General features: G+C 39.6%; 1 protein-coding gene across 4 annotated transcripts in view; it reads left to right on the forward strand.

Annotated features, from left to right (window-relative positions):
• Positions 1–27,388, forward strand: part of LOC128737996 (calsyntenin-1) — a 323,240-nt gene that overhangs the window by 244,030 nt on the left and 51,822 nt on the right. For all 4 annotated transcript variants that reach the window (XM_053832789.1, XM_053832792.1, XM_053832790.1 and 1 more), the window contains exon 5: positions 4,110–4,185. In XM_053832789.1, the coding sequence (XP_053688764.1) occupies positions 4,110–4,185 (76 nt within the window). The remainder of the gene's footprint in view (positions 1–4,109; positions 4,186–27,388) is intronic.

The raw sequence follows: 27,388 nt of genomic DNA on the forward strand, positions 1-27,388 counted from the left end.
CTTAGGTGCCACCTTCCATGTTTGCCTCCTAACCACTGGTACATCTCTCATCGGTTCAGAAATTCTCATAATGCAAGGAAAACTAAGTTCTTTTTCCCTCTTGGGACCTCCTCTTCCCCTTGTGGTCCTTAGTTTTGCCCTCTTGGTCTTCTATGCTGATTCTCCTATGTCAATGAACATGTGTGCCAAGTTTAGCGATGAACGGTCCAGGCGTTCCAGAGTTATGACAGGACATAAGTTGCAATCTTTAAATATGCTAATATGACACATTACAGCGTTACGGGACACAATTAGCACCAATTGGTACCCTGTAAATCGCCTCCTGTTTTGTCAATTTTTTCGCAAATACCTTGTATAATAGTTGTTTAAAGAGTATTTAATTTTACACTAGAATGCCAGGGATTTGATAAAACAGGAACCGATCTGCGTAGTAGGGATAGTGTCCCGTAACGCTGGAATGTGTCATATATGTTTTACTTCTGAGGAGAATTCGTCGGGATTTATTCAATTCTCTGGACCAGGTCGACCGATCCTTTTTTTCTACCAGTCACACCAACGCGCATTCAAGTTCACACCGTCCGTTTAGTGGTGGAATAAGAACGCTATGCATAACACAACTGGCAGTTTGCTCAGTCAAACGCCGATTGCACGCATTAGAACGAACGCGTTCTAAAGCTTTTTAACATTTTCGTTTCGATCAAGTTACCTTTACCGTTTGGAGCAGCGAATGACTGCAAAACAGTCAAATGACTGGCAGTCACCACGCTAACGAAAAGCAATCGCACAATCGTATGATTCAATACTACAAGAAAAACAACCACTACATGTGCATGGAAGAAGTCGGTCGGACTCCGTCCAATACAAATGAATATTTTGCTTGCATCGGACCGACGTCCAAGTGGGACAAACGTCCAAAACGGGAGATCGACTGCTTGCTTTTGCTGAGATGCCGCATGAATTGTAAGACGGCAGCAGCGCAAGCGGCAGATTAACTGGATTCAAAAAACAGTCAAATGATCGTTCAAAAAGCAGAGTTTGAATGCGGAAAGTTCGCATTCACGGCAGTCACATTCAACTTGCGATCCCTTTTCAAGCCCTGTTCTGGACATAAGGACTTTGTTTTAAAATTTTCTGATTTATTTTTTTTTTCGAATGTATTATTCGCATCAAGAATTCCTCTCCAGAGTTCCTTATAGCATTTTCTCTCAGCTTTCCGATGGTGGTCTTAAAATTTAAGTCAATTGGGGAGATCATGACGAAAACGGCGATTTATTGATAAAATGCAACATGGCGACCAAATCCAAGATGGCCGCCGATTTTTTTTCACTTCGTTTATAAACCCTATCTCTTCTCTTTACAAAACCGTGTCGTTTGTAGTTTGTTTCATAGCAAATTTTGAAAATATCACAATAATTATGTGAAAATTATGAACCTTGCTACAAATAACTGGTTGTTTTATTCAGTTAATGCCATTGCAACCTAATTTTATGAATGTTTCTTAAATTTTTTCTCAGCTTTCCAATGGTGGTCTTAAAATAAAGATCATTTGGGGGCTCATGGTGAAAACGGTCATTTTTTAATAAAATCCAATATAGCGACCAAATCCAAGATGGCCGCCAAAAAAATTTTTTACTCCATTTGAAAGCCCTGTTCTTCTTCTTTACAAAACCGAGTCATTTGTTGGTTGTTTCATGGCAAATTTATGAAATATCACGTGATATAGATCTCAAGGTTTGCTCAAAATTCAACTTTGTTTTAAAACTGTTAGGCCCCTTGGCGAACGAGGGGTCCACTTATCAACTCTTTCCTCACCCTTGCAATAGGAACCCGGTCATCTTTACGACGGGGCCGACCCATCGTTATCTCCCAACTTTCGCCCGGTGTTCGATGGGAATCTCTCCAAGCAGTGTCTGTAGCTCGTGATTCATACGCCTTCGACACTCTCCACTTTCCGTTTGTACTCCGCCAAAAATAGTCCGCAACACCTTTTGTTCAAATACGGCAAGTGCTCGTATGTCTTCCGTGAGCAAAGTTACTGTTTAAGTCTGTAGAGAACTACCGGTCTGATTAACGTTTTGTTTATCGTCAGCGTTGTACGGCGGCGTATGCTCCTTGTTCAAAACGTCTTGTGGCGGGAAAAGTAAGTCCGATTTTCATCTTGAATGCGTCGATGAATCTCTTTACTGATATTATTGTCGGCGGTGACCAGAGATCCCAAATATATGAACTCATCTACCACTTCAGGTTCATCGCCGTCAATAGTCACTGTCCGTCGTAGGTAAACGTTATTTTCTCTGGAGCCTCTACCATATTTTTGATTTGCATGCAGGACATAACATGCAGGACAGTCCGGTATGCAAATCAAAAATTCCCTTGCTGCAACCGTCTGCATAATTCGAAGGGTTTCAAGAGTGCCCCCAAAGCACGCACATCCAGAAAACCGTTTACGTGCATTACTTGCCATAGTTGTTCGCGCTCGACTGTATCGTATGCTACCTTGAAATCCATGAATATATGATGTGTGGGCCAGTCGCGTAGCCAGAGTTGGGAGGCCCTATTTGGTGCAATATACGCGTCGGCGAAATTATTGGTCTGTAGTATTTTCAGGACGAAAATGGCCGCCTTGTTACTATCAATCGAGCCTGCTATCGGTCAATACTTAGGTAGGGACATTTTTGTCCCAAATGCAAGGATTGGATCTAGCGGTGGTTTCAATATTCTTTCTTGAGAGCATTATCGAGAAGCTAAATGTTGCCTAACTGTTGCACAGCATTAGTTTTCTGTGAGTTAACTTTTCCGATGGTCAACTCGAGGAAATCATTTCCAACGTCATTCATCAAGTTATGTTACCAAGTAAATAAAAAATGCTTATCCTTACAAAACCAAACAGGAAATTCAACTAATTGAGCCGAACTTAGACAGATACAATGTGAACTAGTTCGTGAATTTTTTATCTTTTCAATTTGATTTACATGAGTATTATTCCACTCTCGTGTATCAATTTTGAGCCGAGTATCAATATTTCCTCAGACCGCATTGTCCGATTGACGATTGAGCATCCAATTCACCGATCACAATCACCTGGCAGGCACATTTCGATTTGCCAATCCTAAGTCGTATGAACGTCGAATCCTCTACGCAAACAGAGCAAAGCTCTTCGTTCAATCCCCTCATCTCCGTCAATCAATCTCACGATACACATTCCCAAAGCTACTGTTTTTCATTTTGATTGAGTTTTTCCGGTTTCGCTACCATATCCTCGCACCGTCGTCTGCCGCTGACGTGACCTTGTAATGCAACCCCATTTAGTCCGGGTTAGCCCCTTCCAAAAGGTCTGTTACGGATACAGAGTATATTTATTTCAACTACAAATCTGAAACGGACCAAATTTGATTTACCCACGACTAAATTGCCTCCGTTAGCCACCGCAGCGCAGGTAGGGTAAACGAACCATAAATTGCTCAGCTTTCTGGAGCTCGACACGTGCACCTGAAAAGCTTATTTCACGGTGCGCCTACCCTGTATGGATTATTCATGTCGTATCCATACAAAGGACTTTCATCATCATCAGCACCACAAGACATTCGTACCTACGTGGGAGCCGCCCGATGCTGAGTGTAGCAGCCAGAGCTTACTGTTGCTTATCCATCGTTTTATGGGAGATTTCTTGCAGCAAACTTAACCCAGCTTTAGCATTTCATTCTGGATGCTGTTGACTTTATACACGGTTGTGTTCCTTTTGAAAGGCATCGATTTACGTCATGCGAAAGTAAACATTTTTGCCTTTCATGAAATCATCATTACAATTGAACTTTAAAGCAGTCCAAAATCTAACTAGCGTCATGAACTTAGTAGTAGAAAACGGTAAGTTGAAAGCAAGCTTTTGAAACCAAATAACTATAGTTGAAACTTGAGAAACTTTATTTATCCTAATTAAAATAGTAACGAAAAGCTTTGCAAAGTAAAGAAATTGGTTTTCTACACATTCTACTCTTACACATCTAGCACTTTTCCATCTCATCCTTCCCCCACCGAGCCATTCTGCCCTTCCGGAAGCGTTATTCAATTACTAAAAAGTTTTCTCTTTTCCGGTCTGTTTTTCATTTCAGCGCAAGCGTTCACATCTCGGTGATTGACATAAATGAATATTCTCCGACATTCCTGCAGCCATCGTACGTTACCGAGGTTAGTATAGCACCGTAGTTTACATATAAACACAGACCGAACAGACAGTCAGTCGGACTTCCCGGCAACCACTGCGGTGATGTTTTGCGGAACTGCCTATAACTGTTCTGTTTCAGGGTAGCTTTCCGTTGCTGCCCGTGCCAGGCGCGAGCGCACCGCACCGGTGTGGCGGTGTACTCACCATTCCATGCAGATTTTCCCTTTTGCAGACATTTTACTTTTAGAAACCTCCTAGCCTAGTGATCGAAAGCGGAAATGGGTCGTGCACGATTCTTCCTACGGCGTGTATTCTTCCTGCGGCATGTGTTCATTAACGTGTTGTGTTATTCAACTGCTGAGTTCTATGCTCAGGTATGCTCTGTATGGGCTCTTTTGCTCGTCAATTCCATTCTGGGCCGCTCGTTACCTACTATGCAAAACGAGTTCACATTTGTGGAAAACGAGTGCGATGCATAATTCAACCCACGTGGAATTAAAGCCTCAAACAGTGATTTTTAAAAATGATGATCATGGAATGGCAAAAATTTACTTACTGATTTGATTCAAAACTTTACAAGGAAACCGTAGAATATCCGTTTAGCTCTTACTTACTCCCTTCAGATTCAACAATCGGCAACGCCGGAGAAAGTTTTCTCACATATAAAACTATATTCTAGGCTGGGAAAGTAATGCACGCCTTTTGTGTGGAGTAAAAATACTGGAAAAAATACGAATACACTCAGCAACTTTTCTAGCGTTTTGTACTTCCGCGGCTAAATCAGAATTGTACAGTAAATTAGTTCCGCGTTTTTGCTTGGAAGTTTCGCTGCTCTACAATCGTGAAAGCTGCAATGCGAGCATCGCAGGTGGTAGATTGTCCTGATGATGCCGGCGAGCTATGTTGTTTGCCAGGGTGATACCTCGTGAAGTGGCGTTTCACGCCACGCCGCTTCTCTCGAGTGGGTACCATACCTATTAGCTTAATGTTTCTGCTGTGATGCACTGTGACTAGATTGCTCCAGTTGGACACATATCATCCGTATTGGCGCGCAAAGTTATGAATTCACTTGTATTTGTATTTGTTCTGACTTTTGTAAGCTTTTTTGCCCTTAAGCACTAATTGAATTACAGTTATAAAGTAAACATTAACTTAAATAAATTATAAATACATAAAATCTAAACACTATATAATTGACCTCTGTAGTACAGACTAGTCTTCGTCTTAACATATTCGGTGTCATATCCAAAGTTATTATATTCTGAAGTCCGTTAAACTCGTGCATGAACCTGCATGTCGCTTCATGCTGCGTATAGTTTCTGCTTCGTAGAGGAGGCTCGAATGATCTGCGCCGACGAAGTACAGCGGGACTCCTAACATCTGTAAACATTCTTTAACCAAATTATTTATATGGCAGTTGAACGAGTGCTTTTCATCGAATATAACTCCTAAGTCCCATATCATTGTCACTCGCGGGATATCTGTTTCTTCGTAGCTATAATCAAATACAATTGGCAGGGGTCAATCCCGGCGTAGTGGTTAGCATTCACGCCTCTCACGCCGAGGACCAGGGTTCAAATCCCAACCCCGCAGAAGTCACGAATAAATTGACTGACACGTTAGATGAGCAATCATTCAGCACAGCAAATCATGTATGAACGGTTTCGAAGGGTAGAAAACTGAGAAAAACAAACACTGTCAGTAGTTCAGTAGTCATGTCCATGGGCTGATAGATGAAAACATACTACCACGTGTAAAATTGTATGCGCTGAATGCGTTTTATATTCCGTTTCGTGACAGGGCTGTCAATTTTTTCGAGCACTGGCGGAACATATGACCCGAAACTACGAGCGAGATTATTAGGGCAGTCCGGAATATTCCTTAGATCGCAAGACGTGATTAGGCGAAACGGTTCAATTCAACGCACAGTACAGTTCGGTGGATCTGCATACGAGTAAGATTTCGGTCGTAAAATATCAGCAAACATCCCAACAGGACGCTGAAACAGAACTTAGTTGTCAAAAACCGGGAAAGGAAACTGTAGGACACTGGATGTATTTTGATGGATGATGAAATATATGTAAAAATGGACTTTGGATAAATTTCCGATCAAAAAGTAACAGTGAGGTTAAATATAAGGGGAATTTTCCGGGTAAGTCTTTGCAGATACATTCGCTCGCAAGTTGCCGGTATGGCAAGGCATCTGTTGTAGAGGAAAGAAAACAAAGGATTTCATCACTGGGCAACTTTACAAAGACAAGTGTCTTCAGAAGATAATGTTGCCATTCATTCAATCACACGAAGGTTTCGTGAAGTTCCGGCCCGATTTGGTCAGCTACGATTATAACTGTGATAGCATAGGGTGATTTATCTATTTTGGACAGGTGTTATGCGTGCCCTATTTTCGACATTACGGCCAAATCAAATAGAAATGTTCAAAATAGAGTATGTATACGCGCAATGCCTGTCCAAAATACATAAATTGACAATGTCACTGTGCAGGACACCTGCAAAATATACTTATATAAAATTTGTAATTTATTTTCTCGAGGAAAAATTGGAAATTTAGTGCGGCTAAATTTTCAGTGGAACTGACTTTGTTATGCTTGAAATGTTAAGTCCCTACGAAAAACATCGTTTATATTAATAAGCTGAATTACGGGTACCACGTCGTCGATCAGTCCCAAGTAACAATTCCAAGTTTTATTACGTTCGTATAGTGGTTTTCATGACCAATTTCATAAAACTGCTAATAAAACTATGAGCTCCACCAGACCTCTCTGATGACCGCTATAAAACTGCTTTCTGACCAAGTGGCCCACTCCTCAGAATGTTTTCATAACCTCTATAAGTATCACGCTCTGCTGAAGACAGCAATAAAACCGATTAAGTCTTCGTTGCTTGGAAGCCACCGCCATAATTTAATAAAGCTATTCGTTTTTCGCTCTGGTAAAAGCTAAATCAGTTCACCTGCTTTGTCAACTTGAAAATACATCTGAGTTAAAGTTTTATTGTCAGATTATTCCGAGCGATTTGGTGTATAGCGACCATAATAAAATACCCCATAGAATAAATAATGAATTTTGTGCAGTCTTAGTTCATTTGCAGCATGTGCGCATTAAATTTTATCGTGTATATTGATATGATAGGTGGATAGAATCAACGCGCCACTGAAATTTTGCAATTTTCATATATTCATATATTGCAAAATAAATATATTCAGTTAGTCGATCTCAATTTCTAGCAAAACCATTTCAGTTGCTTCCTCTGACAGGAAACCCGATTGATCATAACTTTTTTTCTGTAAAACACTATGCTTTGATGAATTTTTGTTTGCGAGCTAAAACAAAATACTAGAATATGGCAATATGGCCTCGCATAAAAATATTATTTTGGTGTTGAACTGCGGTATTCTTCATAATAGCAGCAAAAAAACTGTTTGGTTAGGGTGTTACCGTTTTAATCTATATATATACAAGTGAGCGTGAGTATGTTTGTATGCTCGTATGTTCCACCATAACTCCAGAACGCCTTGATCGATCTTCACCAAACTTGGCACACATGTTCCTTGATATAAGAGAATCAGCACTGGATGGTTGACAAAGGGGGGGTGGTTCGTAACAGGGGGGGGGCATAACTCCGAAATGCCTGGACGGTTATTCATCAAACTTGGCAAACAAGTTTTGACTTGAAGGGAGATGAAAAGAATGACAGGTTTTTTGTATTCATGGAAGAAACACTGTTGCATCTTCTTCTTTTTTTGAAAAGTATAATAACTATTCATTACCTATGGGTGGGGTGGCCATTGTTAGCGGAAGGTGCAAATAGGATAAATGTCTTTGTTTCTCTTTCTTTATAGGGTTTTATAGGGATTTCCGTAAAGAAAACAGATGTATAAGTGGCCGGGTAGACAAAAGAGGGGGAGCTGTTAAATGGGGAGGAACGTCCAAAAGAGGAACAAACGTTATATTTTTGCATTATAAGCATTTCGGTACTGATAACTGCATTATAAGCATTTCGGTACAACAACTGATGTACAAGTGGCTGTGAGGAAAAGGCGCCCCGAGTAAGACCGGGCACTCAGCTAGTAGCTCTATAAAACTAACTGATATCTTGCGGTTTGACAAGCAACCGCGATAACATCAATTTTGATTGGTGCGCCATTTTGTATTGCTACGCCACACTTATCGTAAGTTTATAAGAGACGTGGTGCAGCCAACAAGTTTTAACGTAGTAATATAAGCAACCACAACAAATTTGCTTTATTAACAGTTTTATTTTGGTTTTCTAGCTAGCTTTAAGTGTGTTTTGACTCGTATCCTCTTGGGATTACGCAATATCACAATAAAACCAGAGATAATGAATAATACCGCAATAAAACTTTTCTAAAATTTAAGTAAAACCAAGTGGCTTTAGAATTATTACTTGGGATGTATGCCATCCCTCGAGAATTTTTTCTCTATTTGAAATGTATTTGTTATGGATCTTTGAACCTATGAAAAAAGGTCTGAAAGTTTCAAAACACGATGCTACATTTTTATGGCAGTAAAAAATCCAGGCTTGCCTATTTTTTAAGTTTCTGTGTTTGTGTTGTACCAATGCGGGGGGATGTGACGTTTGGAAGTGATTGAGTTTTGCGATACAATAAGATAGTCGGGAAAAGAAGGACTCTACTCTTTTCCACGAATTTCTGAATTTACGCGGTTGTTTTACGCGATTTAAAAAGTTTACGCGTTTGTGTTGTACGCGACCATGTTGACGCTCAGGTTTGGAATTTACGTGGAATTTTCAGTGAATTTCAGAATTTATGCTTTTTTCAGGCATGCCCAAAAACTGAACCATTCTGCGTGCCGCATCTGAAAGACCCTACGAAGTTGGATTTGAATCGGTACGCTCCTGCAGGGCTTGACGAAATGCACTGCACGCTCAAAACAAAGCAACCGCGACAGGTTTCGGTGTTATAGTTTAGTCACCAGGTTTTAACATTTCAGCAACACTCGGTATCGCGTACGCTAGCTTCGTAAAAGTACCACGGAAATCTGCAGGACGAGTAGCGTACATACGTGTTTTTCGTATTTCCTTTTCTATTTCATTTACTCACTCGGCCATTAGGAATATGAAATATGAGGTGCCTCCATGTGTGTTTTTGCGAACCTGAAAATACCGGTCTACGGTGGATGCCGATATCAATTAGCACTCGAGAATGTGTTCTCCGAGCGCATTGAAAACTAGTGCTGAAAATATTACAAACTTAACAACAGATTTCGCAGCTGGTTATTAGAGTACAGGAAAATTACGGGGCTAGTGCAAAGGTCCTATTAACTCTGAAGCGGCACCGCCCAGTCGAAATTCGAACATACGACGACTGGCTTGGTAGACCAGCATCGTACCCCGGAGCTAACTGACCGGGCCCCTATTAGTCAGTAAACCGAGGAAAATGCATGCTCGAGGAAATACCTAACTCGAAATGGTGGGCGAAAACTCGCGGCCTGCGGCCGTCTTGCCCTAAGTCATCTAGGAAACATTTGCTACTGACACTGACAAATAAGTCTCGCACCTTACAAGGGTTCTTCAGCGGAACTTTCCAGATTCGCGAAGAGAAATAGATTAAAAATCTTTTTAAAATGTGAAAACGCTCATAAAATAAGAAACAACATTTTTTTTAACTCAGTTGCGCTTAATAATATACGCTAAACTAAGGTGTTATTGAAGTATGGTTTTGTTTTTTCTTGTTCGATTAAAGGTAGTCGCTTCCAATTCATGTTTTTTCATTGAATAGTTAGGGTTTATTTCTAATTCCCGTCGTAGTAAGTAAAGCCATTCTAATTTTCATCATTTGTTAGATGGATTTAATGAATACTCCAAAAGTTCTTGTGCTGATTTGACTAAAACACGCTTACTTTCCGATTCGTGAACTTTTAATTCACTGAAAAGCGATTATTAAAGCATATTATTGAAATTACGCAACTGACTTTATTGCCTAAATTCGTCCTACCGTTTTAAAATCCGTCCATCAAAATTGTTCATCGTCCGAACTAAAAATCACAACAATGTTTACGAAGCTAATGCGCATGTATTTGTGTAGGACGGTATGACAAATGTTATTCTGCAAAATTTCTACAGGTCAGGCAAGTTTTCCTGGCTGTAGAATAACGACAATGTCTTGCGTGAGTTATTTTCATTTATGAATGACGGAAATTAAAACGATTATAGTTGACATTTTCTTCTTCGTCGCACGAAAAAACGTAGGAAATTTAGCTGGTAGGACTTCTTTAATGATAAAAAGCATTTAAATAGATCTCAACTCACTTTGATTGATCGCGTATGATAGACAACAAACTAAAATATTTGGGAATAAAACTAGTTTTACATTGTGTGTCATAGAAATGCTGATATTGCTGATCGTCTTATGTTCGAATCTCGGCTAGGCGGTGTTGCTAGATAGAGTCAGTAGGAGTTTTGCACTATCTCCGTGACTGTCCTGTACTCTAACAGCCGGCCGTGAATTCTGTCGATAAAGAAGGGTCAAGTCGTAGAAAAGCGTTTACGCCTAAGGCTTGGCTTTATTTTTGTTTTCAGTCATTCGGTACTAGCCCGTTTGCATGTACGGGCACGGCGTGTACAAAGAGACGAACTTGGTTCCGTCGTTTTAGGCGACATAATATAAGCTTGGTTCGGTTTTTTACCCATGCCTGCATTTTTACCCAAATTTCGGAATTTACGCGTTTTTATCCTTCGCCGCGAAAGCGACTTCAGTGTAGGTATATACCTTTTATCAATGATTCATTCACAAAGATAACTCATAATGTACAGTGGACCCCCGTTCGTTTGAACGATTCTCCATGCGGACTAACGGGGTTAGTTTTTAGTTTGAACAACTGGCAACCCTAACTATGCTGAAATTTGTATGAACTGGCCGCCCTGCCCTTTTTTATTGTTTTATTGGTTTGATTCAGTTGGCAGTTGAAAGCGGTGAATATTCATTCTTCGGGTTTCTATCATAATCGTTGGGGAAACGGAATGTGAAACAGATTATACACGCTAGATCAATACAAACAAATCGTGTTTATGTGCATTGTCTGCATAAGCAAACGATGTCATGTCGGGAATGACATTTGAACCATTTTTAATTTGCACATTGTGCAATCCAGCGAAGTTCAAATTAAAAAGTGTTAAGATTAAAAACGGTCAAACGAACGGGGGTCCACGGTATACATCGATCCCGCATCTCAGACTGAAATCCCGGAAGAAATGCGAATTTATTTTGCTTTAAATATTAAAATTAGGTCTGGTACGAACCGTAACTAGAAAGCGTTTAGTTTTGTCTCATTAAATTGTGGAAATTTATTAGTTTACAATAAAATATCATAGATTAGGGCGGGGCATAAATGCGATGTTTGAAGTTGTCATCAATTTTCGTGAAATCAAAAGAAGGACAACAACATAATATATTTTATAGTGATGCAGTAATTAAATTTCTTCACACTCAACTATAAATCATCTGCGGTAATAGTGTTTTGCAAAATAAATTCTTCTTTCTTCTGATCAAGTGCCTATTCGCACTTTTACCCCACCAGCGGGGCAAAAGTACGAATACCGTGGGGCAAAAGTTCGAAGCTCGAATCCATGAAATTAGCGCAACAGTAGCTAACAAAACCATATTATCTTCAATCTGCGTTATGTTTCGGTAAGGAATATTCTCAATTTGCACTTTTCCTATTTTGCGCTGGTGTATTGCAGCCTCCGTTAGATCGAAACTTTCTCAAATGTTTGTTTTTTGTTTCATCAGTGGAAAAACATTGTTTTCCTTCGGCCAACATCTGTAGAGCAAACAGTTTTCTGCAGATCTTCCATTTCTAGTATCTGTGATATAGTGCCTAAGGCTGTATATAATTATCTATACATTTTTGCCTCGTCCATGAATCGCACTTTTTCCCCGTCCGAGAATCGCACTTTAACCCCGCTAGGCGCTTGACGGGGTTAGATTAAATTACGGAAAAGCGAAATATATTTTGTAAATTCTTTCACCGTATTTTCAAAACAGATATGTAAGTGATGTAAAACGCTGCTACAAATTTTCAACAAGTAATATCTTCTTGTTGATATCGCGTTTGCCGTATTGCGAAAAATTACATCACAACCGCCCTAAAAAAACATTTGCACATAACTCAGCAACTATGCTTCGTAAGCAACCAAAGTTTACGTTAGATTCAAGCTGTCAAAGTAGTCACCCATCCATGCCAATGTAGTCAATTTCTCGGAATCTGCACCGATAAATCATTGAATCGCACTTTTGCCCCTCCTTACTCTATATAGTGAGGCAGAGCTAGTAACGGTGAGTTGTTTCATAACCTTAGACGATAACGAAAAGTGCATATTTATGGTACAAGCTAACAGATTCTTTAAAATTGTGTTAAATGTGATGTTTGGAAGCGATCGGAGGAGGCTGTTAGGTGAAGTTAGCGGAAGACGGCATCTTAAAAGGAATATTAATGACTTACAAACTTATTATTCTTCCAAATCTATCTGTTCCTTTTTCTTCTCTATTTACTCGTATATGATTATATGCGGTCATGACATGAACTATTCTGCAAAGGAAGGAAGTGTTTGATATGAAAAATGAGTAATAGGATGAACTGTAAAATTTGATATAGATCAAAATTATATCGGGTTGTGCTATGACAACTTCGCTTGGGCATCAAATGTTTTACTCACTAAACTACTGCCGTACATTATCACAGAACAATTTTACTTCTTTTTGTCAAGGAGAAACAAAAAAATCTATACCTATAAAAAAGGATTTCTGTCTGTCTGTCTGTCTGTCCGTATATTCCTTAAAGAATCGAAAACTACTGAACCGATCGGCGTGAAAATTTGCATGTAGAGGTTTTTAGGGCTAGGGAAGGTTCTCTCGATGGCAAAAGAACCCTCCCCCCACTAAGAGGGGGGGCTTCCATACAAATCTATGCCTATAAGAATGCATTTCTGTCTGCTCTATGTTCCTTATAGAATCGAAAACTACTGAACCGATCGTCGTGAAAATTTGCATATAGGAGTTTTTGGGGCTAGGGAAGGTTCTTATGATGATTAGAGACCCCCCACTAAGAGGGGCGGCTCCCATACAAATGAAACATAAATTTCTGCATGACGCGAGAACTAATCAAGCAAATGGTACAAAATTTTACTGGTGGGTGTTTTTGGAGACAAGAATTTTTTCTATGGTGAATTAAGACCCCTCCCCACTTTAGGAGGGGGGGCTCCCATACAAATGAAATACAAATTTCCTCATAACTCGAAAATTAATCAAGCAAATGGAACCAAATTTGACATGTGGGTGTTTTTGGAGACAAGAATTTTTTCTATGGTGAATGGAAACCTCTCCCCACTTTAGGAGGGGTGGCTCCTATACAAATGAAATACAAATTTCCTCATAACTCGAGAACTAATTAATCAAATGGAACCATATTTGGCATGTGGATGTTTTGGGAGGCATGAATTTTTTCCATGGTGAATTGAGACCCCTCCACTCTTTAGAAGGGGAATTATGACCCCTCTCCCTTTTAATAAGGGGGGTTTCCATATACATGAAATACAAAGTTCCTCATAACTCGAGAACCAATCAAGCAAATGGAACCATATTTGGCATGTGGGTGTTTTTGGAGGCATGAATTTTTTCTATGATGATTTAGGACCCCTTACCTTTTTAGGAGCCATACAAATGAAATACAAATTTCCTCATAACTCGAGAACTAATCAAGCAAATGGAACAAAATTTGACATGTGGGTGTTTTTGGAGACAAGAATGTTTACTGTGGTGAATTGAAACCTCTCCCTGCATTAAGAGGGGAGCTCCTATACAAATGAAATTCAAATTTCCTCATAACTCTAGAACTAATCAAGCAAATGGAACCAAATTTGGCATGTGGGGGGTTTGGAGGCAGGAATTTTTTTAATGATGGTGCTAGGGGCTAGGCTATGTTAGGCTAGGCCTGTGCTAGGGGGATAAGGACTCTCATACAAATAAAACAGAAAGTTTTGCGTAACTCAAAAACTAATCGAACTCGAGAAATTTTAGACTTTTTCATAAAACATTAATCAATAACAAGACCACCAAAAACTATCAATAGTAACATTAGATAATTCAGCGCGAGACGGCCACAGGCCGCGAGTGTTGCCGGCGACTTGTCGTCGGATTCGCCGACCACTGCGGGGAGACAGCCCCCCGTAGAGGTCACCTCTATCTAGGTTTATTTATTTTCCTAGATCTACTGACCTCTATTACTTTCCTTCAGTTGGGTCACCCCTGCGAAATGGTACTTTCTACGAAAAGATTTTCCGTGAAATGGTACATCCCGCGTAAGGTTTTTCGCGAAATGGTATTCTGCGAAATTCTATATTCCGCGAAATTCCATATTCCGCGTGGTCAACCGAGAATTGATGTTCCGCAAAATGGTATTCGGCGAAATGGTTTGTAATGATGGCGAATATTTAAATGCTATCCGCCTTATTTTATCAGGCTAAGCAATGGGGGTAGTTGTTTTCTACTTTACTGTGAGCAAAATTTGTATATTAAAACACCCACGAACCCCCCCAGAAACTTTCAAAACTCAAGATTGTGACAAAGGTCATCCGAGATTCACGATTTATGTACAACACAGTTTAATTTGTGGCAATACGAAGTTTGTCGGGTCAGCTAGTTCTGATATAAATCAATTTTCATACACTAACTGGAAATTCATCTTGTTGCCAATTGCAGTCTAAACAAACTGAAGTGCGCCATTTATACTAGCTAGTACAAATATGGGAGGCAGAGACGCCAAGAACGTTTCTAACATATTGAGTAAAAATCCATGTAATGGTTAGCATTTATGCACCTCAGCCCGGGTTTAAATCCCAACCACGCAGAAGTCACGACTGACCCAAGCTGGTAAAGTGACTATAATCTAAAAAAAATTATATTGCCGGATTGGCAGCCCTTGAGAAACACCAACACATAAACTATCCGACTCCCTGTTTTGTCTACTGTTGAAGTTGTTTAAATCCCAACCACGCAGAAGTCACGACTGACCCAAGCTGGTAAAGTGACTATAATCTAAAAAAAATTATATTGCCGGATTGGCAGCCCTTGAGAAACACCAACACATAAACTATCCGACTCCCTGTTTTGTCTACTGTTGAAGTACAGCGATCCACCGAATAGGCCTTTAGGTGGTGCTGTTTGCTCGTCGCAATGTCTCAGGTTTCTTCAAATAGATGTACAGCAGTCCCCCGAATAAGGCGATTTCTTAGTTGTCCATTAATCAATAAAATTGATTTCTGGTACATTGTTAGTGTGTGATATAACCTTGTCAACTCGTCTTATTCGGGAGATTCCTGTAACTGATTTTTGGTAGGCGATAAGCTTAATTAAACTGAAAAATCTGCTTTATTGTTAATACTAGCTGACCCGACAAACTTCGTATTGCCACAAATTAACCTGTGTTGTACATAAATCATGAATCTTGGATGATCTTTGTCACAATCTCGAGTTTTGCAAGTTTCTGAGGAGTTCAGCCTTAGATGATTCATTTTGACAGTTACGTAACTATGAAAGCATCCCAGGTAACCAATAAGCATCACCAATGCTATTCAAATGTAGGCCAATAAGCATTTAAGTCGCCTTAAATGCTACTTAAATGATATTTTAGCAAAATATACAGCTACTTTACTGACAACCTACTTATAGTGCTGACAATGCTAATTTACAGCTAATTACCGACACGAAGAATTTGAATACAATTTTGGATGCCAATTTACAACACCTATGCAGTCAAAAAACTAATATACAACAACGTGCAGTATAAAATGCCAGATACGCTAATTTGCTGCTTAGGTTAATGCTTATTAGTTACCAGGAAAGTAAAGTAGAAAACAACTCCCATGTCCCCTCATTGCATAGCCAGAAAGCGGATAGTAATATTTGCCATGGTTGCAACGTTGCGCCGAATATCATTTTGCGAAAAACCTTAAGTGGCATGTACCATTTCACGAAAAACTTTTTTGTGGAAAGTACCATTTCGCGATCCTCTCCTTACTCGCTGTCGCTCGTTCCAGGAAACCCACGTAGACCTAGGAAAACAAATAAACCTAGACAGTAGTGATTTCTGTGGGGAGTTGCCTCCCCTCAGTGGGCGGTGCTTCCGACGGCGGGTCACCGGCAACACTCGCGACCGGCTCGTCCTGAATGATCTAGTGTTACTATAGATAGTTTTTGTGGTCTTGTAGTGACTAATGTTTTATGGAAGAGTCTCGAATTTCTCGAGTTGGATTAGTTTTTGAGTTTCGCAAAAATTTCTGTTTTATTTGTATGAGAGTCCATATCCCCCTACCACAGGGGTGAGAGGTCTCTAACTATCATAAAATAAATTCAGGACTCAAAAATCTCCTACATGCTAAATTTGGTTCCATTTGCTTGATTAGTACTCAAATTATAAGGAAATTTGTATTTCATTTGTATTGGAGCCCCCCTCCTAATGTGGGAAGAGGTCCTAATTCATCACAGAAAAAATTCTTGCCTCCAAAAACACCTACACGCCAAATTTGGTTCCATTTGCTGGATTAGTTCTCGAGTTATGAGGAAATTTGTATTTCGTTTGTATAGGACCCCCCCTCCTAAAGTGGGGAGGGGTCCCAATTCATCATTGAAAAAAAAAATGTATAGGACCCCCCCTCCTAAAGTGGGGAGGGGTCCCAATTCATCATTGAAAAAAAAATGTCTCCAAAAACACACATATGCCAAATTTGGTTCAATTCGCTTGATTAGTTCTCGAGTTATGAGGAAATTTGTATTTCATTTGTACAGGAGCCCCTCCTCTTAAAGTGGGGAGAGGTCCTAATTCAGACAGACAGACAGACAGAAATCCTTCTTTATAGGTATAGATATAACTGTTCTGGTTTGTACCATACAGGTGCGCACGGCCTGATGGAAATCAAACCACACAGACACCATAATAGTGTCTTAGCCGCAGCACCTTCATCATTTTTCGTAACTATAACTCAAATTTAAAAGCGTTTTATTAAGACCAAAATACCCTCGGATATTCAGTAAATGTTATCCAATCAATTGGTTTGAAAATCTTGTCTCGAATAAATATAGTTTCAACGTAATTCATGATTTTGTTCAGATTACCGCTTAATAGACTGAAAATACTACTAGCTACCATGTTAGATATCAGAATAGTGTCACACATTGAGTTATTGCTTCTAGCTAGCAGTCTCGTTGTATTGAATTTGTATTGTAGAGTTTTAAATGTAAAATATTGAATACTCGTCCACCATCTTGGATTTCAAAAAGCCGTTAAACGCAGATTTCATATTAAAATAAAACTTCATATTGGCGAGTCTTCAATTCAAAATTTTGAATTATCATCCACCACCCTGGAATTCAAAATGATGTCCAACATCGAATTTTTTCTTTTAACACATCAATTCCCGTTCCAAAGCAGTCCATATGTGGAGTTAGTTGATTTTTGGCTTCGAACATCCATCTCAATTTCGAAAAATCCTGCAACATGAACTTTTTTGATCCAGCAATTCCATGAAAAGAAAAACAATGGAAACTTAAAAGTGCTCCAAGATTGTTCAAGTGTTGTGTGCTTGTCCAAAGATGTGCTAGAAACAGATGCGTGCCATAAACTTTGTCATCAAAATCCTCATAAAAATTTCTTTCTACGGAAATATCAATATATTGCATGCGATATGTGAAAATATTGAGATGATGATGATGATAAACGTCGTTTGCTTCGAAAAAAACCTCGCTGTGCATTGGCAGGAACGAGCTTCGAAAACACTTAAAATCAACGTTTTTACGGAAACTAGAATCCACACAGCCAAAGCGTGATATAAATTTAGAAAATGGAAAATTACCTTGCGTCTCCATAATAGTGGAACAGTGGGGAAGGCTGATTATTTGATTTATGATCATTGTTGTGTTTTTTCTGTTTTGAAACTTCTTTCTATGAGTTATTTGAACTTTAATAAATGTTGTATTACTACAAATTTAAGCATTATTGCTCAACACAGTATTCAGAAATTCAGAAAAATATAAATCGAATGAATACCCGTTTCGCGTGCCGCACGAATTAACAAATGTTTACTCTAAAACACTTGCCAATCAAGCCACAGCAGCGTGAGTGATGTGTAAAATCCGTTGCTAGCTTTTACAGAAGCATTCTAACAGTCGGTGGAACAAAAAAATTCACCTGATAGAGCTATAAAACCGAATCGATTTTCGAGATTTAAACTGCATCCAATTTTCCCCGCTGAACAGCAGCGTCAGAGGCGATCAAATCCGTACACAATCTGCGTTCAAGGCTGTGTGCTTTACTTTCGACGGTTTCATTTGTTCGCGGTTTTGCACGTGCAGATGGTCCGCGTAAATTTCATTGATCCAATTATTACCCACGCACGTACCCGTGTCCTGTCCTGTCCTGTTCTGGTCTTCTGCTAACAGCAGAAGCGCAAGTAAATATCGCGCTGATGATGTGTACCAGCGATTACTTTACACTGGCTACGCCACCAGCAGCAGCACTTGATGCAGCCAGCATCAGCAGTGTGAAAAATGTTACACTTCTGACCACCTGCTATATGTTCCCGTGCACACACGTTTTTTGACAACGGCACGTATTGAGCTTCGTATCGATCCCGTCCTATCTCGTGCGGAAAGTTGCTACACAGGCAACAACTTTTAATTGCTGTAAATTTTTCGGCAACGAATGTTGATGTATGGGAGGCTTTTCCGGCGAACTTGCAAATTGGTTGAGTTTTAATTAATCACATTCATTTAGAGTTGAGCCGGAAGTTACTATTGTCCGTTGTTTTGCAGTGGCGCACGCGTGCCAGCGAGACGGCCATCGTTGAATTGACTTCCCTTCCGAAAATAGATAGGTCCTCCCTAATATGGCTGCGTGGAACTACTGGCCGGGCGGCCCAGTTCTCGCTATCAGGATTCGCTCATGCATCACAGTTTTCAAACAAACCGCTCGAACTAATTCTGTTTGTTATTCGAATATTTGACGGAATTTTCGGAGTACTTTTACGCGGATTCATTAGTGCTTCCTCAATTAGTAGCACTCGTTTGGAGGAGTGACATCCGAAATGGATAAAATTTGCTTGTTTCCGAAATTATCTGCAGGCTGTGTGTGTGTGTATTTGAGCGCGCATTTTCGAAAAGTTGAACATTCGTTTATGTTTGAACATTTGGCTCAATAATTATGAAATATAAAACTCGTTAGAAACAAGCCAAACCAGTCGAACTGGTGATTTAGTGATGGAAATATTTAAGCCCACTCGACGAGGCCTCCCTACCACCTGTTACGCATGAGATAGTGTGATAATGTGCCAGTGAGAAAATAATTAATATTTTAAACATTATCATTAATGAATTTTTCCTTTCCCGTCCCGGGTGCTAATACACACTCGAAGTAACACCTGCTCTGTACATCACAAAGACCACCTGGAACCATTGTGTGAGCTCGCTCACTATATACGGAAAGCTCGCATGCACGTAAATGTGTAATAAACCGTTTAAACCCTGAAATTAGCTCAGTTCAACATCCTGCTCTCATGTCGTAACTTTTCCGGGACCTGAAACGAACAACTCACACCACTGGCTGCTTGCTTGAGTACACAGCTTCACAGTACAACCGCTCGGAGCTTGCCTCATGCTGTAACCGAAACTGTCGGTTATTAAATAGCAAAAAAAAAGAAACGTTACTACCTCATACGGTTTGGTATATTTAGTAAAATTTGAAATAAAATATGTTGCCCTCGTTACAGTTTTTTTAATGGAAGAGCTAAGGAAGCTCTCGACTTTACGGTTGTAGAATACTTTTTCTCAATCAAGAAACTTTAACAGGCACAAAAATTCACAATTTCAAAAGCTGAATTGCTTCTTTAGCAAAGGGCAAACGAGCTTTGGTCTGGAGCATTCTTTCTTTTTTTTCTTTTTCTTGTTGAGCAACAATAAATTTGAATCATGCGATAAGGCAAAACCATCGTGCCAACAGCCCTTCGGAAGCATTGCGAAGTTAGAACGTTTGTTTCCTTGCTTACTTGTGCTAGCCGGTGTCGGTACGCCTCGTTTTATGCAGCAGTTGATATATGTTCCGTTCTTCGCCCGGCATCAAAGTGGCACAACCGCAGCATATCGCGTTACACTGCGGCGACCGGCTGCGGTAGCTAGCTGCTGGCTGGAAGGAAACAAGAAATACGCCAAGAAATCCGACTGTAATCCGCCGGCGCACTCCAGTTCTCGCTGTACTGTACTGTACTGTACACACAATTAAAGTTTAAACTGTATTATTCTCGGTTCACGCTCCGTAATGAGCCTTTCACAGCGATTTACGAGCGCAAAGGGGGCTTTGCTCAAACATGACTATTTCATCCTTAATGGAGTGATTGCGCGAATGCTTCGTTTCTTTTCTGCCGCCGAATGGATAAAAAGAACAAAATGACTATTGCAATAAAATTTTATTGTCTTATAAAAACGCAGGTAAATGCAGTGGAACAATACTTTTGAGAAATTCAGAATTTTTGCAATGCAGACGCGTTAACATTGAGTTTTGATTTATCACAAACTGTGTTTTTACAGAATACTCTAGGCATAAAAAGTATATCAAGACTCGAATAAGAAATTTAAGGGTTATTAAAGAAAAAGAAAATTACGTCAAGAGCAGGTCTGGTTGGTCCGAAAATCCGTCCGCAACTGGCGGAAAAAAGTCTTCGGTCACGTCATCCGAAAGACGAAAAAGTAAATTCGGTGACACCGGTACATTAATCAATGGTACGTTTTCGTTCTGAAACCTAGGTAGAGTGGCTACCATGGGTGACTACAGCGTAGCGGTGAACCGGAAATTAATAGTAATAATAATAATGAACCGCCCAAAGACCCGAAAAAAGGCCTGCCTTTGGAACCTTTTCTCTTGTCACGTAGCAATATCTTTAGTACGTTAAAAACGGTTGTATGGAAAAATGAATAAGTGTTACAGTTTGCGCTCATTTGAGCACACTAGCGATACAATCGATGACGATCTGCTATTTATTAATTACGGACGTTCCACAAAGAAGTAACGTAGGACTTATATTGTTTTTGGTATTAATAAATTATTTTCATAAGGCATGAATAGCTGGACAAACTTCGTCTGATAATGATAATCAGCAATCGTAACAGGCTCGTTGGAGGATAATAAAGAAAAGCACTTCAGCGTTCTTCATGAAGTTTGAAAATGTTTGAAAATGATCCCGTTGTTGTATTTAATAAGTAACGTTTAATTGCATTTTTCTATTTTCCCTGTTAATAGTCCAATCGCCATTCTCTAATTTTCAAATCTATTGTGAAAACCTATATCAAAAGACTACAACATGTTTGTGCGGCGAACGAGCTGTCTGTCTGTCCACTTGGTTGACGCTTAGAAAGTGTCCCCCGAAAACATCCACACATATTGCTCGGACAACAGCGCACAACATGTTTTCGACTTTCGAGCACACAGCCGCACGGCTGCAATGCAATGCCCACACCACAACACTGACCACTGGTCAGTTTCTAGCTGAAGTGAAATTTTGGCGAAAAAACAAAAACCTCCTACACGGATTTTTTGTGTGTGTCCCGGCTTTGTCACCGGAAAGGTGATAAATCACGGGCGAAGAAAATTACCGTTGGAAACACATGCTTTTCTTTTCGTCTGCACTGAAGTTTGGAATGTGCTGGCGTTCGAACTTTTCTTGCGACCCCAGCGAAATTTCGTGCTCCTGTCAATGGGTACCTTTACGAGGAAACTATGAGTCAAAACAATGAAAAAAAGAAACGAGCAGAGATAAAAGTTTATGCGTAGCAGTCTGCAGCTAATTAAAAGGTTAAAACTAAAGATTTCAATTACTTTATAGCTTTTGCTTGTTATTTCATAGCGATTTGCTCTTTTTGCAGCTAAAACAGCAACAGATGTTTAACAGAAATTCAATGAATCCTCTGAGAATCATGCTGTTAGGTATTTCATATAATTTATTTTCATATTTGGACATTTTTCTAAATTGACGTACAATGTACGCCAAAAGGTCCCGTAATTTCAAGGGAATTTTGAACACGTGCATAGTTGATGGATGCTCTTTCGAACGAACACAATATTTGAAAAATTCGTGTTGTTCTATTTCCCCAGAAAACACTAAGGTTTTTGCGGACATCGCCTATTTAGAACAATTAATAACCCTTAAAACAAGATTGGTCAGAAAATTAATTTACACTTGCATAACAAAATGTTTGTTGTACGATTACAAATTCTGTAAAAGTTTGCAGAAAATTAAAAGAATTTAAACTTACTTGTGAAAATTGTCACCATAAATTTGATTCCAACCTACAGCACGCAAGCATACCTTTGTTTATGTTAGTACACATAAGAAATGTTGCGATTTTCACGAACAAGCTAAGTAGAATGACACTTATAAAAAGATGCTAAAACGACATATTCACACTGCCCAGTTTTACCATATACGAAGAATAAGCACATCTGCATTTGCCGAAGTGCGAAAATAAAAATGCCTGACTGCAATTCTTTGTGAGCACAGGGAGTTGTTAATTTCGTATTCGTGATAATCGGTGCGCAAATTTGTTAGCAATTTTCACCATCTGCATCGCGGTTAATTTTTGCAAGGATGTATACAAAACTCAATTGTGGAACTACCTACCTGAAAATCCAAAAAAAACGTAATCCTAAGAATGGCGAAACTGCACAGAAGGTTTCGAGTTAAGGTGATCCCAAAAGTCATTTTTTTAAATTAAATTAAATTAAATTAAAGGAAATGTATTTTATTGAGTTTTTCAGAAAAAATGTTGGGTTGGAATCCAATTTTTTGCATGATTGTTAAAATACAACAAATATTTATTTTTTTTCGTGTTTGCTTGGTTCATTAAGACTTTGTGATTTAGGTGAAGTCCAACGTCAAAAATCGGATTCTGTGAATGTCAAGTTCAAAAAATTTACAGCCCTGCATGAAGACGAACATAAAACGCATTCAGCGCACACAGTTTTACACCTGGCAATATTCTTTCGTCTATCAGTCCATGGGCATGACTACTGAACTGCTGACAGTGTTTGTCTTTCTCAGTTTTCCACCCTTCAAAACATTCATTCATGAATTGCGATGCTGAATGACTGCCCAACTACCCTGTCAGTCAATTTTCTTGCTTTTGACCGATATTTTAGATCTCAAAGTTTAGTTTTTTAAACTGTCTGTGTTTTAAAATCAACCAAAACCTGGCTGGAGTAAATTAATTAAAACTTCGGAGCAATGCTTACGTTTATTGTAATTACAATATAGAGTCAATATGATCGTAGCAACTGGCCTTGCAATTGTCCTGCACTCTAACAGCTGGCTGCGCAGTTTGTCATATAAAAAACAGAAGGTCAAGTTTTGATAACAGAATATAGCACCTAGAATCTGCTTTCCTTTTTTTATTCTTCAAAAAATCGTACCTCGAAATTTATTGATTACAGCGAAATGATGCCTGAGAAAAAGTTACAAAGAATCAATCGGACTTCACAAACGATATACAAATTTAAAAATAATTGTTATAGTAGAAAGGCTAGGCCACACCGCTAGGTGGATTAATTCAGGTTTTTATACCGCAGTCACATCACCGCTCATTCAAATTCATTCCGTCCGTTTAATGGTGGAATACGAACGCTATACATAATACAACCAGGCGCAGTCATACCTTCGATTGTACAGCAGAACGAATGCGTTCTGGTATTTTTCTTGACATTTTATTTTCAATCAAGTTTTCTTTACCGTTTCGGCAGCGAAGGACTGCAAAACAGTCAATTGACTGGCAGTCATCGCACTAACGAGAAGCAACCGCGCTATCATTTGGTTCAATATTACAAAACAAAACAACTATGCACATGTAAGCATGGAAGAAGTCGATCGGAGGCCGTCCGACACAAACGAACATTTTGCTTGTGTCGGACCGACGTCGGCCGACAAATTTTTACTGTCGGTAGCCGAATTGGAGACAAAAAAGGAACGGAAAAATGCGTCACCTCATGCTTCTAGTCGGTTTGCTGTGTACACCACTCTTCAATATGAACGTAATGCACAGAAAGACTATTGGTCTTTCTTGAGAGGCCTCACGGATTGTGGGCTACAACCTTCGCAAGCAACAGGATGACTGCATTCAAAAAAAGCAATCAAATGATCGTGTTTGAAGTGCAAGTTGAATGCAGAAAGCACACGCACTGCGCATTCACCCAATCACAGTCAATCAAACGCACAAATCTTCTACACGATTGTGAGGTACGTACTGCTCAAGCCAAACATGCTGATGCCTCATACCGCACACATAACGCTATACATTATGCACACGGTACCTATTGGTTTCGAAAAATATCGTTAACTTTGACCTCTGAAACTTCTTATCTATACCTATAAAAATGGATTTCTGTCTGTCTGTCTGTCCGTATGTTCTTTATAGAATCGAAAACTACTGAACCGATCAGCGTGAAAATTTGCATGTAGGGGTTTTTGGGGCCAGGGAAGGTTCTTATGATGGTTAGAGACCCCTCCCCCCACTAAGAGGGTGGGACTCTGTGTATGAGGCTCCCATACAAGGCAATTTTTTTTCTAGGGTAAATTGAGACCCCTTCCCTCTTTAGGAGAGGAATTATGACCCCTCTCCTCTTCAAGAGGGGGGGGGGTGGATGAGGCTCCTCCTGCCCTGCTTAGGAGGGGGGCTCCCAAACAAATGAAATGCAAATTTTCTCATAACTCTAGAACTAATCAAGCAAATGGAACCAAATTTGGCATGTGGCTGTTTTTGCAGGCAATTTTTTTTTCTAGGGTAAATTGAGACCCCTCCCCTCTTTAAGAGAGGAATTATGACTCCTCTCCACTTCAAGAGGGGAGGGGGATGAGGCTCCTATACAAATGAAACACAAATTTCTGCATAACTCGAGAACTAATCAAGCAAATGGAACCAAATTTGGCGTGTGGGCATGAATTTATTTTAAGATGGTTTGAGTCCCCTCGTCCCTGTGGTAGTGGGGGCGGACTCTCATACAAATGAAACAGAAATTTTTGCGTAACTTTAAAACTAATCGATTTTGAGAAATTTTAGACTCTTTCATAAAACATTAGTCAATAATAAGACCACCAGAAACTACCGCAAGCCGCGAGTGTTGTCAGCGACCTGCCGTCGGAAGCGCCGGTCTCTGCGGTGGGTAGCTCCCAGGATTTATGTACAGCACAGTTTCATTTTTGGCAATACGAAGTTTGTCGGGTCAGCTAGTAAATATATGAAAGTGAGCATACTTGTATGTTTCGCCATATTTCCACAATGCCTTGACCGTTCACATGTTCCTCGAGATTAGGGAATCGGCACGGGGAGGGTGGGCAGCGATGGGGACGTCCCCTCTACAAGGGCGAAAGGTCCGAATAATTTAAATGGGAAGGAGGAGGAACGTGAGAATGTTTGCATATATGTTCTGCCATAACTCTGGAACGCCTGGACGGTTATTAATTAAACTTAGCGCACCGGAGGCGGGATCAAGAGAATCAGCAAACAAATTTGAAGAAAAGGGGGACTGTTCCTGAAAGTGGGGAGGATTAGTAAGCAACGGAGGCGTATTTCTCTTGCATTTGGATCGATAGTAGTAGTACATACGGCTGAAAAGGAGGGAAGAGTTAGCAAGGGGCAGGTCAAAATAGGGAAAAGGTTTAGGTTAACATTTATCGAAGGAACTAAGGTAAAGTTTTTCTTTTCTATTATATGGATTTACAATGAACAAATAGATGCATAAGTGGCTGCATGAAAAAAAGGGAAAGCTGTCTGGAAAGGGGTGGTTAGAAGGCACGTGATTATATATATGTGTCTTTCGCCATAACTCCGGAACGCCTGGACGGTTCTTCATCAAACTTGGCACACTTGTTCTTTGACGTAATAGAATCAGTAGGGAGGAGGTCCAATTTGTAAAGGGGCTACCATTCTCTTGCATTTGTGTCCATAGCAGTTGTAGCTAGCTAACAAAAGAAGGTAGTCAATCCTGGGGGGAGATCGAAATAAGGAAAAGCAGTATTGTTTCTTTTTTATTATAAGGATTTTCGAAGAAAAAAAAAACGAATGTAGAAGTGGCTGCGGTATAAAAGAACTGCTGCCCAGGATAGGGGAGGGTTAGCTGATCTGGGGGTATCAGGTATCAACATCTTCGGCTCGAGCAGTACATTCCTCACAATCATGGTTAGCTTAAGTTTTATTGTAATAACACTTAAATTATAAGCCAAGTAAGACAGTAGTCATGACTAACCACGATTCATTTTTTTTTTCGAGTTGCCAAAACAGCGAAGCACGGACATGTACCATAAACTAACACCATTCCATTGGAGTATTGATATTTTTTTTTTGGTTTTACTTGTCTCTGACTCGCGGGCCAACGTAAACTCTATTTTTATTAAAGTGGAAGAGCGTTTGGTGCGAAGAATGGTAGACTGGATGAAACTGGGAAAATTTCGATATGAGGCCAAAAATACATTGGGTAGTTCAGTCGGTAAGTGAGACTTAAATCCACACTTTCTCAGTATTACCACATGATCCTCATTAGATAGTCTCATACCTAATTTTGTCCCTCCAGTATAACCATTCCATCTAAGCATACATTGTTTCCCAGTTTCATCCAGTCTACTATTTTTCACTCCAAAACGCTCCTCCAATTTAATAAAAAATATCTTTTTGTGGACATCAAAATATTAAGTATATCCCAGTCGTATTTGCGTTTTTTTTTCTAAGAAGATCTCCGCTCTTCACTATGTTCTGGATGAAGCATAGCTGCCAAAATAAAGAAGAGTGCTATTTATGGACCTACTTTTTCGTTTGTTTATAGAAGTTATCACGAAATGCAAAATAATGTTCAACTCATACAACCTCGAGAGGCAGTTTCATGACACCTTTGGCGTTGTCTTGCCGTTATTGAAACGAAAGCCATTGTTCGAGAAGGGACTGACTTTGTTCACTGGAACACTAGTAAACTATGCCGTCAAATCAAAAGAAACCGTTATGTCGTCTGTCACAATACTTCTTGAGAATTTTTAAATTTTCAACAAAATCTCTCTTGCTTCAAAATTTGAATAGTTTGAAAATTTGAATAAAACTTTTAATAAAATTTCTAAAGTTAGTTAAACCATGCGTTTCGAGTTAGAAAAGTT

This window comes from Sabethes cyaneus, chromosome 2, assembly GCF_943734655.1.
Source record: "Sabethes cyaneus chromosome 2, idSabCyanKW18_F2, whole genome shotgun sequence".
NCBI classification, from domain to species: Eukaryota; Metazoa; Arthropoda; class Insecta; order Diptera; family Culicidae; genus Sabethes; species Sabethes cyaneus.